Source organism: Protopterus annectens, chromosome 8.part0, assembly GCF_019279795.1.
Source record: "Protopterus annectens isolate FY-2018-M chromosome 8.part0, PAN1.0, whole genome shotgun sequence".
In the NCBI taxonomy this organism is placed as follows: Eukaryota; Metazoa; Chordata; order Ceratodontiformes; family Protopteridae; genus Protopterus; species Protopterus annectens.
The window spans coordinates 799,398,248-799,410,747 of record NC_056741.1 but is presented as its reverse complement, the minus strand read 5'-3'; the positions used below and the strand labels follow the sequence as shown (position 1 = coordinate 799,410,747).

Below are 12,500 nucleotides of genomic sequence, written 5' to 3'. Positions count from 1 at the left end.
TTGCTGCCACATCTTTCAGTATGTACAATGCAATAATGAAATAAAAAGTAATAATGTAAATTTGTTATGTCTTGGTTTTCTTCTTGAGGTTTTAAAATGGTGGGGTTGTGTCCTTTCTACAAGGCTTTGCAGGCTTCTTGACAAAAAGATTAAAAGTAGCAGTCAGATAGCAAAGCAAATACGTCTCTGTGGTCTTAACAAAAAAGTTTGATGACAGCACTTAAGCATAACTAAAACACACATCCCTCTCATGTTGATACATGGTTAAAAGAGTTAGATCAGACATTAGTGCCACAAAGCCTCATGATACTTGGCATTATCCCATCACTAAGTTGTTGGAAGTGCAACTTTGATAGTATTAATTACTGGCACATGTACTCATTTTATGTCATGGTCCAGCACTCTTGGCCTGTCTTTGTTCCAGTATCCAGACCAGTGCTTTGCTTCCTTGTACCTTTTTATTGTATGTCTTACTTTGGAAATTATCAAGAGCCTTCATACTGAGAAATATTAAGCAATTTAGCCAAATTCTTAGTCCCTGTATGGAGATGATGGATTAGAAAACATCTACTGCTTTAGAAGGGGCCAGTCTTGATAGCAGTCATGTCTCCCTGGCTACGATATTTGAATTTTTCTTAAAAAGTTAAAATAAGGTTATCCCTTTGTCAGCTCTATTTAGGATTCCTTTTACATGGCAAACATAACATACCCCCCATACAAGGTATTCTTATATTGTTCTGTATTTCTCTTTATGATGTATTAAGCCAAAAGCTATAACAGTGTTTGGTTTAATGAAGTCATTCTCCTGTCGAATTTTTACTAATCGTAATTTAGTTACCAAATGCATTACTATCTAGTATTGTTCTCTCTTTCCACAGCTTATTTTCTTATTTGGATTTGCACAGCAATTGTTTTTCATTGGAATTTTAAATGTATTACTAATAGTAAATAGAAAGTATATTTTGATGCCATTGTTACTTCTGAGATAATGTAATTGCTTCATTTCTTATTTGACTTCTTAACATCAAGTTTAATAAAATTATTGTAAATGGAGTGTTCGTACATTATTAGACTATGTTACAGAACTGAAATATAGCAATCCTCATTTCATATGAAATAAATTATTATGTTATTTCTGAAATGTCTCCTGCATAGAATAGTTGCAATATATTTACAGTATTGTAAAAACTTCTGTCATAAATATATTTGAGAAAATGAGAAACTGGTAATGTAACAGAATATACATTTGAATAGTAATGCTTCGTTATGAGCCTCTCCCAGCCAAGCAACACTGAGTACTGAAGTGTGGGTAACTTAAATGAATTTACTGCAGACCAGATTGATTCATATCAGTGTGGAAGAAACAACTATGGGAGGAAGCGCTGTTCAGGCAAGTTAGAAACAGCAGTTATTTTCATGGAAATAAAGAAGTAAATTGCATGTCCCTGTCGGAAGCCAGCGAACAGCATGAGTAGTATTGAATAGTTCTGCGTATACACAAAGTAAACAGATAAAATAATTTTGGTACTGCTGACAAGCCAGTATGTCTGCTTAAACTGCACATAGTGTTATTTATCATGGATAAATTAACAATAAATCTCTTTAAGTTGTTGCATTTACAGACAATAGATATATGTAAAAGCTCTGATCAAATTCTTAGCTTGTTTTCTTTCCCATGCTAACAAGAGGACTTTGTTTAAAACAAATAGGCACTTTTCAACACTTGACATACAGATAGACATAATTTTGTTGCTTTGAATATAACATAAATGAAGTAAGGCTATCAACAGCACAGACATGTTGTATTGTATTTTATACAAAAAGAGTTTAGTGCTGTTTTAAGTAAATTGCTGTGGTCAAGTAAAGAAAACGTTGTGTTTCCTACATATGACTGAACTTAATTCACATTATTTTATTTCCTAGAGTGAGTGCAATTATTCTGTGTAGATGTATTATAAAACTTCCCAGCACTGAAATGAAAAGCATTGCTCAAAACATTCTTGTACTTTTCTGCCTTGAGAGAGCTTTATATCTCACCCCTATAATTTTTATTATCAGTTCCAATGATGTTTCACTTTGGAGGAAAAAAGAATTCTAAAATCTGGTGTTTAAAATTTTTCATTATTTGCAAACCTAAAGTGCATTTAATTACATCACTGTGTGGCATGTTCAAGAGATCCTTGCAGAATAAAGCTAGTTTTACATTAGAATGATATGCTACAAAATAAAAGTTGATTCACAGATGTTTTAAAAAATATATATAAACTTAAAGCTAAGTTAAAAATGCTGTTGATAAATTATTTAGTATGTCTAAAAAGGAAACATTGAGGTGAACGACTGCCTGAGTTTAGGTTTGTTTGCACAGAATATAATTTGCCCCAAAGCAGGACAGTTCTCTAACAATATTATGTCCCGAGTCACGAGTTAAACATAGCTTATTCCAAAATTGACATTTGTCTTTATGACATGTTAATCCATGGACAGGTCAACAATGATACATGCAACTATCTTTTTAACAATTATCCAGTAGTTGGGGGTATCTTTGGAATACCCAAAAATTCACAAAGACATACACAATCCACCTTTGAGGCCTGTAGTGGATGCTGGTAGAAGTAAGACCTTTTATATAGCAAAATTTGCAGACAGTTTGGTCAAACCATCAGTCAGTATAGTCAACTACATTTGTAAGGATTCCTGGGGTTTTTCTATCTAGGCTAGCCACACTCAGGTTTTCAAATGATTGTATTCAGATCACTATTGATGCTCAAAACTAATATTCAGTCATTCCTCACCAGGAAGGACTTGATTGGGTAGAAAGAATCCTTTTTGATGTGGGGGTTTTGGATAGTACTGGCATCAATATGGCCACCACACTTATGGAGTTAGTATCGGAAAAAAAACTTTTTTTGAAGGTCAGTTGTTCAGACAAGCTATTTGAGTGGCAATGGGGGCTTCTTGTGCCCCCAGGTTTGCCAATTTAGTCATGGCATTTTGGGAGAAGTACTTTGTATTTAACAACCCCTTTGCTAACTGATGGACATTTTATACCAGGTTCCTGGATGATATTTTTATTGTTTGGGCTGATTCAGAAACTAAATTGAGTGAATTTTTTGATTATATCAATGGTAGCACCTCGTTTTTAAGATTCACACATATGTCTGACAAAGATAGGATGGCATACTTGGATGTTATGGTTATTAAGGATTATTCTAAGGGCTGCTTTTGTTCTAATATTTTTCGTAAAAAAAACTTTCTCCAATTCCTACCTTCATTTTGATAGTTGGCACCCTCGATTTCAAAGAAGAACAGTAGCTAAGGAACAGCTGGTCCGACTGGCTCGCATGATTTCAGAGGAGTCTACTTTCAATATGGAAATAAGTAAATTGTTAGATATGCTCACTAAAAGGGGGTACCCACTGGAGATGTTGGAATCTGTCAGGGACAAGGTATGTGATAAAAGGAGTAGGGGTATCTATAAACCTTTACTACCAATTGACATAGGCTTAACCCAAGTCTCAGAAATGGACAAAGGTGAGGCCAATGTCAAACAGACATCCAGTGTACCTTTTGAACATTCATTAATTGTCACTTTCGCTGACAATAGTTATGACATCCTGGATGTGGTGAATAAATTCTGGCCAATCGATACAAGTATCAATGAAGGCAGGGATTTGTTTGGAGATAAACCTAAGGTGGTGTTTAAGAAGGGCAGGACATTTAAGAACCTCCTAGAAATGAGAAGTGACCGTGAGGGTGGTAGTAGGCCTAAAGGTATGTTCATATGCAATCACCGTAACTACTGTCAGCATATATTTCTATGTGAGTCATTGTTTTTTTTCAAACACGGGATGTTTTTAGTTAAAAAACATTTCAACTGTTTGACTAAGGGGTGGTGTACAGGACACTTTGCCAATGTTGTAAAGCTTTCTATATAGGAAAGACAAGTCAGAAGTTGAAAGATAGAAATGTAGAAATTACGAACATTTGAATGAAATTAAAAAAGGGAAGACAACAAATGCTTTTTATAGACACATTTCAGTTTCCCCTGGCCACCACTTCAGGTTTGTAGTAATTAACTACATTGAATGTGACCCAAGGGGCTTTTGTATAGATGAACATCTTAACAAAAAGGAATTGATTTGGATTCTGATGTGTGATGCTCTCACCCACCCTGGACACAATGAATCTTGTTCAGTCATCCCTATTTTAAAATTAAAGTCTTGAGGGTGACCACTAGGGGTGCACAGTAAGCAACAGTGTATTTTCTGAGAACTATTTTGGTGAGGCAATATATGTTTATGTTTATGTTGCTTTTTACTTTTATTTCACTTTTATTATTCTTTTTTTTATCAATATTAACTTTAGTAAGTTTCTTTGTTATGCATTTTCAGTTTGAATGCTAATGTTCCTGTTGGTTGGTTTCAATAACATGTTGTCTAGTTTCAGCATTTAAAGTGTTGATTTTATGTTATTCAGCAGTTCTGAAGAAGTCTTGATGCAAGATGAAAGCTCTTGACTGCTCTGTTTTTTACAATAAATTGAGTTTCTGGTCTCTGACTACTGGTCTGTGGGTTTCTGTACCTCCATCTGGTTTGGATTCTGGTTCTCAGTCTTTTTGTTTGCTTGGTCCCTTTTTATCCTGTCTGCTACAACTTATGCATTAGCTCTGCTAAAGATCTTTCTGTCATCTGTGAACAGGCATATTTTCCCAGCAAGTTCCTTTGCATTATAATTAAGCAAAGAAGAGGACTGATCCTAAATGCGAGTCATTCTGTACATCACTTCAACTTCCCTTATCTTCAGTGTAGATTCCATTTACTGCTGTACTCTGTCATGTTGCCAAATATTTCTAGCCTAGGACAACATTTTCAGTCTTACTACAAGGTTAAATAACTAGCATGTTAACTTTTTTATGAGATTTTATCAAATGCTTTGTTATATTTTAGCTAGATCATAGTGACAGTCCCTCAAGCTATTATTTACGTTGGTGACCAAGTTGAACAAATCATTTACATTTATCTGACATGACATCCTGCTGGAAGTTCATGTTGCCTTGAAATTCACTCCTATTAGTAAAGACTCAGCTTTTAATGTTATACATAAGTGGTCCCTGGAATTTTCTAATAGCTGAGGCCAAATTAACTGGTCGGCATCCTTTTCTTTTTTGTTCTTCCTCCCTTTTTGAAATTGAAGAATATTTGTCTTCTTCATGGCTGTGGCAATCTTCAGGGATTCCCCATGCTTTGTTAAACCGAGAGACCATGCGCATTATTAATTATACACTAATTTCTTTCAGAATTGTGGTGAATCCAATCAAGCCCCATTTCTTGCATGACCACCTTCTTTTCCCCTCCCACCTAAGTTGGTCAGGAGAGGCAGTAGGGAGTAGTTGATGGAACGTGGAGGGCATTTATATTAATTGCATGTATGATATGTGGGAACAACTATGTGAGAAGGGACTTTAATGAAAAATCCCCACCAACTATGGATACCAGCACTTGATGCTTGAAACTCACCATGATCTGTCCAGCAATTATTGTGGTTATTGAAAAGCAGGCCCCCTCTGGAAAGAGGTCCACAACAGCTTGGCAATATGGAGAACTCTGCCAGGCAGAATGAAAGAAATGAGTGGATGGGTAAGAAAGTGAGAGGCTAGATGTTCTGTTCAGTAATGCAAATATCAAGAATTTAGTCATCAAGATTATAACCCTATAAATTCATAAACAAAGTCAGCAGTACCTCTTTTAAAGAACTCATAGAGAGAAGAGAAATGTGAAGCTGTAGCAGATGATAGTAGCTAAAAAAGCATAAGTATAAACCTCAAGAATGGAGAAGGAAAAGCATGGAGAAACTTACACGGGAAACTCAGAGAAAGAAAAAAACAAAATTTGTGAAAGGATAAACAGTAGGTTAATAAAGGGGATCAGAAATGAGGACTGTTTTTTAGAATTAAAAAATGTAAGCAGAGCTTAAAATGACTGTCTTATATATTTTTTTCCTCCATTGACTTTCCCAAAAGGATGTTCCTTGGTAAACAGTACATTTGATCTCCTGTCATAGTGGTCCAGGAGAGTGGTAACAGGAAATGATTCCTGTTGGTGATCTTGTTTAGGATAGCCTGTGTATCTGTGTTGGTGATCTTGTTTAGGATAGCCTGTGTATCTGTGTTGGTGATCTTGTTTAGGATAGCCTGTGTATCTGTGTTGGTGATCTTGTTTAGGATAGCCTGTGTATCTGTGTTGGTGATCTTGTTTAGGATAGCCTGTGTATCTGTCCTGAACAAAAGAGAAAGCATATTTATACAGCTTGTATCCCACTTGCCACTTCTGTAACTCCTGTACTATTATCAGAGCTACATTTCAGGGTAGAACAGTTTATTCCTGACACTCACAAAACCAGTGTTCAGTAGCATAAAGGCCAATTTTGCAGCAGTAAGAGTCATTTTACATATTACATGATTGCATTTTTGCTCATACTCAACAATATAATCTGTTATATGGGCACATTCTAGTAATATTATCAACCACCTCATAAGTTCTCACTTTCTCTATGTATATAGAGTGGTATTAGGCTAGCTGGCCTAGCCAAATACTCCATGTCAGAATCAAACCCTGTACCTTGTGTCTGTAAGGTCAACACCTCAACCATTATGCCAACCAATCCTCTGTAATTCCTTTCTCTTCCCTTAGGAATGCTTTGTCATGTATTTCAGTCAATTTATCCAAACTGTATCATTCTTTATGTCTGCTGTAGGTAGGTCTGAGCCCTTAGCTTGGTCTAGAAGTGAATACCCACTGAAAGAGCTAGCCTGTCCTTTTCTTATCAGTGATATGTCCCCAGATTCTAGCATATTCCTAGCATTTGTAAAACATTCTCTCATCAAAAACTAGATGCAATTTATAATCAGAAGCCATCCTTTCCCACCACTTGCTACACATTTGATTAACTGGTAGAGTAGCCACAGTGTAAAAAATGAGGATCAGTCCCAGCAACAGGTTTGCAAATAAGAGCAGGGGCATTCGTTTTGCAGAGGGAGCAAATCCATTCTAGCTCCTTTCTCTCATTCACAAACCTAGGAAATGAGCAGTGACACGCATCCTGTGGGGGGGTGGGGTGGAAACTTCATTAGAACTTACTTTGCATGTGTGAGGGGGGCAAATCAATATGTCATACTGTAAATAAAGTGCACTGAAATCTGAAGCAAAGACTTCAGTGTTTGCTAGATAATGCAGTACATACACACACACACACACACACACACACACAAACACACACACACATGCACACGCACACACACACGCACACACACGCGCACACACACACACACACACACACACACACACACACACACACACACACACACACACACACACACACACACACACACACCCATGCACACCCATGCACACACATACACACACATGCACACACATACACACACAAACATACTGCACTTTATTAACAATATGAAAAGGCAAAATAGAAGTCTTATAAAAATAGAACAATTTATGTCCCTCAGAATATAGTACATTGCTTTCAGTTGTAATAAGTTAAATTAAAATTGATTAAGAAATAAATAATCCAATTCAAGAACATATTTCTGTACTTACAAGATCTTACACAATTCCTCTGTTCTTGTGGCTACTTTGTAGGGTATTGCCATCATCTCTATTATAATCCAGTTTTTCAAGAGCCCCTACTCCTGGCTTCCAAATGCTTCCCTCAGAGAGGTAAACATCTTTGCCTGTCAGTGCCTCTCTCTCTCTCAGCAGGCCCATGCGTGTCTCTCCAGCCCAGGCTCTGATCTATGTGACACCAGCTGGATACTGATTTCTTACTGCTTCTTGGACTCCTTTTTCACTAAGGGGATCATTGCTTCCTTCATTTAGGCTGGGTGTCCAGGGCTGGATTCTTCTCATTGACTTTCCTAAGGCTACAATAAAGCTTTTCAAACTCCAAAGTGGTCAAAAGAAAGATATGTATGTGGAATATAATCAAGTATTCAAAAGAATTACTGTACATTTTGATGAACATAGCTCTATGTTAGAGTAAGATTAGATTATTTTTTTTTTTTTAAACACAGTTTTATTGATTTACAGATACAAAAACAAAAAGAGAAAAAAAAATAAACATTATTGCAATATTTAGTGGATTAATCTTACACAGGTAGGTACAAGTAAAACAAAATATAACCTATATACATATATACATATGTGCCAGAAAAAACAAAAAGACACCATTAACATATTGGTAAAGTAATGTTCAATAAACATATGTCATGTTACAATGCACCTTAATCCATCCATATAATCCTGCAGGAAGGGAGGGAGTTACATATCAAACAATTTCAATTCCAAGATCAATATAGCAGGATAGATGTTAGGGAATAAGTGAGTAGGTATAGAGGTCAAGAGTAGAAAAGGTAAGTTGAGGTACCTATAAGGATATAATTGTTAATCATTAGACAAGAGTATAAAGATAAAGTCCCATAATCTCTGGTATGTAGCCCGCTTATGGGAATTAATTATTAGCAGTTTTTGGGAAGTAATGTACTTAATGGCCAGATTCTTAAAAGTCCCTCCAGGATATTTTGGAGTGATCCATCCAGTGTTTGGTAATGTAGAATTTGATCAGGAGGCAGAGAATAATTAGGGCACGGAGCTTAAATGTAGGTATGTAAATACTCGTGATATGTAATAGCGCTATCTCCCAGGACAGTAAGATTAGATTATGAAAGTGCACATGTGTGTGTTTGAGTTTGTGTGTCTGTTTGTCTATGTCTGTGTCTGTGCTCATGTCTGTGTGTGCATGTGCATGTTTAATGTAAGATTAGTGTGTCACTGCAAGATTGGCAGAAAATGGGTTTAGGGAAATTTCTCCTTTTCCCATTGAAGTGAAATCTAGGAAACAGTAAAACTAAAAAATAGCAATGGTGTGGGGGTGCAGGAGCCTGCCCAACTGCTAAAACAGGTGCAAGAGTCCGCACAACTGCTAAAACACTTATTTTGATTGATTTGATTCCGATGTGAATACAAGCTACAGTCAGCGAATGCTATTCAGTGATGTTAGATCTGAAAAAGTGCATTTTGTGTGTGTGTGTGTGTGTGTGTGTGTGTGTGTGTGTGTGTGTGTGTGTGTGTGTGTGTGTGTGTGTGTGTGTGTGTGTGTCTGTGTGTGTGTGTGTGTGCTTGCTCGCAAGTATGTGTGTATGCGTGTATGTGTGCATGTTTATTTATTTATATATATATATATATATATATATATATATATATATATATATATATATATATAAAGAAAGAGATGGGCAGGTATAGCTATAGATATATATGATTAGTGAGTTGATGAATGGTGGTTAACAGATTGACTCTTGCATGCATCTGTTTAGGCAGTTGGTCACTAGGGAAGGATTTCTCATTGGGGTTGCAGCTCCTTTCAGTACATGTGCTACCACTTTGGCATCAACTTCCAAGGATGCTGGTATGTAGGCAAAAGCTAGGAGCTACCTTGCAGTCAGGAATGCTCATGTCTTAACAGATGCAACACCTATGAGAGGTGATATTATGATTTCCTAACAGTCTTAACTGTGTGTTTCTTTTTCTCATTAAATTATATTGAGTATCTTATTCTCATCTGTTTGATGACTGTCTGAAACGTGCTTCACCGCCAAAGTGTAGAATATAAATTCTGCTTGTATTTCCCCCAAATAGTTCTGTAATTTTACTTCCAAAACTGTCAGCATTTCATATCTGTAGTCACTCTGTCAAGATGTAGATTGATTTCTGCACCCTGCATGCAGAAGTTCACGGTAGCATACAGAGTTTCATGGAATAGGGAAGAGTTAAGAAAAATCACACTAGCTTATTAAGAAGTTAGCATATTGATGAGTGATGAATTAGACTGTTCCAGAAAAAGTGCAAGAGGAATAATACAAAATGCATTCCAACCATTAGACTACAGTTGCATGTTTCACAATACTTGCAAGTACACACTAGTGAATTTTTCACAATTATGCTCATTAACCTCTTATTTTTTTTCCTTTTGTAGGTAACAGATGGCTCAACTGTAGCTTTAATTCCAAAGCAGATATCTGCATACAACATTGCTAACTCATTCACCTTCACAAGGTCCCTGAGTCGATATGGTAAGTACCTTTTGAAAGAATATCAAACTGTGTATATACAGACATACAGTAAAAATGTAGCCGGTGAGGTTATTCTGTCTTAGTTTTTTGAATCATGCCAGCATTATGATATTTAGCTCTGTAGGGCCTTAAGGCTATTTAATAGCAAAGAATTGGGGATTTATGCTTCACTAAATACTCACGTCTGTATAATGCTGGATAAGAAAATGACGTAGTGGAGGTGAATGATGTACTAATGGTGGAGTGATAGATAAATGGTGAATGAACAAATTTAATGGAATTTAGGAAGATGATTTTAGTGTGCCATAGACATCTTTCGGATATTGTACACAGAACATCATAGCATGCATACTTGTAACTTTCAGTGTACAGCTCTACAAACCATACTTTTGTTAAAAATTAATATCAGGGACAGAGGCTATGATTTCTCTGTCCACACCACTGTTCTTAATAAGAAGATGATCATAATCATAATAACAACAATAACAGCAAGTGTACATCAAGGGCTAGACTTAAGAGTGTATGGCAATTAAACACTTCTGTGTTGAGCTTTGTCCAGTGCCAAACACGAACATACAGACTGTGTACTATGCTGATACAGAACAAAGCTACAGCCACCTAATTTTCTAGATTTTCATACATCTTAATCTCATCACAGAGCCAATTAGTCCTACATTTCCACATGTAACTGTATCTTGGCTAAAGCTTTACTGCAATACACACACACGCACACGCACACACACACACACACACACACACACACACACACACACACACACACACACACACACACACACACACACACACACACACACTCTCTGATTTCTAGGGGATCTAATAATACTGTTTCAGTATCACTACATCTTTGTGCTTTTACTGTAGCACGCTGTCACCATCCTGACCAGTCAGGCACACCAAGCTCACAACCATGGTAAAATCTTAAACTGGAATCAGCTGGACCTTTACTTTGTGGTAGCTGTACCTGAGCAATCACTCTCTTCTAATAGTGTTATAATTCACCAGTTTTGTGTGTTTGACCCTATATACATTAGACTAGAATATACATTAATTCTAGTAGGAGATACAGAGACTAATAATGGTGATCAGAACTGGGGACTGTTGCCAGTATACTGTTTTAGCAAACAATTTCAGTCTGTATTTGGATCTTAGTGTCTGTTGGAAGGCTGTTTTTGAACTTACAGTATATGGCTAACAGGATGTGGCACTGTGCATGTGGCTGGAGATGTCCTGATGCCATTTTGTTCGTAAAAGTCCAGGCATTCATAAGTAGTTTTCTGCAGTGAATCATATTTTGGGATCCTGTCATTGCTGGTAATGGTCAGTAGGCAGACAGGATTTGTTTCCTTGCTATACAGCCTTTCAAGTTTTTAACAAAGTGTACAGGTGTCTGGCATTGTTAGTCATAGGATGTGTTCTTCTGGTGCAAGTACCTGGGATTTTATTAGTATTGCTGAAGGCATATGCCCATGTGCTGCAGTGGTTTACTTATAAATGTACAACTGTCAGGCTTTTCCTTTTTGCATTTTGTAATCAGGCCTTTTTCATAATATTAATGAAAGAGTTCCATCCTAGCTGCTCAGAATCTGCTATAAGCATAGTTGTGTTTGTTTTTCCATTTCTAATAATTATCCTGGTCTGTATTGTGAATTTCCAGAAAGCTTGCTAAGGACGTCTAGTAGCCCAGATAGCTTGAGGTCCAGAGCACCAATGATCACTCCAGACCAGGAGACAGGCACCAAATTGTGGCACTTAGTTAAAAACCATGACCACTTGGACCAAAAGGAAGGTGACCGTGGCAGCAAGATGGTCTCTGAGATCTATCTGACACGCCTACTTGCCACCAAAGTAAGTAAACCTACAAATTATAAAATGCATAGAGAGAAAAAATCAGTTGTGGCCAGCTGCCTTCCTTGTTATACTTGCTTAATGCTGTGTTGCGAACTTTGCTTGATTATAAGTTGCATTCTGTTTGATTGTACTCTGTCTTCCTGTAAGGTGCGAGCTTAAATCCGTCACCCAATTCACTGTCTTCACCCTACAACCTATGTTAGCAATCAGCTCCATGTAGTCTTCATTCATCCTATGAATTTCCTAAAGTCTCTCTCATACTGTGTGCCTTCCAGATTCATAGCACACCCAGAGAGTTTCATTAGCGGCTAACAAGTAGCTGGTATTAAACTAAATCTTGTGTTTTATAAAATCATAACATAATTTTCCTGTATTTTTTATGAAATCAGTGAAGTGAGTGGAGGTGCTGTACGTACAGCCTTTTGTTATTTGGGATAAGTTATTACTACTGACGCCATCATTTCAAAATACCCCCCCACCCACACACACC

At 36.8% G+C, this 12,500-nt stretch overlaps 1 protein-coding gene across 1 annotated transcript in view; it reads left to right on the top strand.

Moving 5' to 3' along the window:
• The window catches only part of PLXNA3 (plexin A3), a 1,436,523-nt gene that overhangs the window by 1,372,637 nt on the left and 51,386 nt on the right, over positions 1–12,500 (top strand). Inside the window, exons 27-28 of the mRNA XM_044080266.1 lie at positions 10,045–10,141; positions 11,817–12,007. Coding sequence (XP_043936201.1) covers positions 10,045–10,141; positions 11,817–12,007 — 288 coding nt within the window. The remainder of the gene's footprint in view (positions 1–10,044; positions 10,142–11,816; positions 12,008–12,500) is intronic.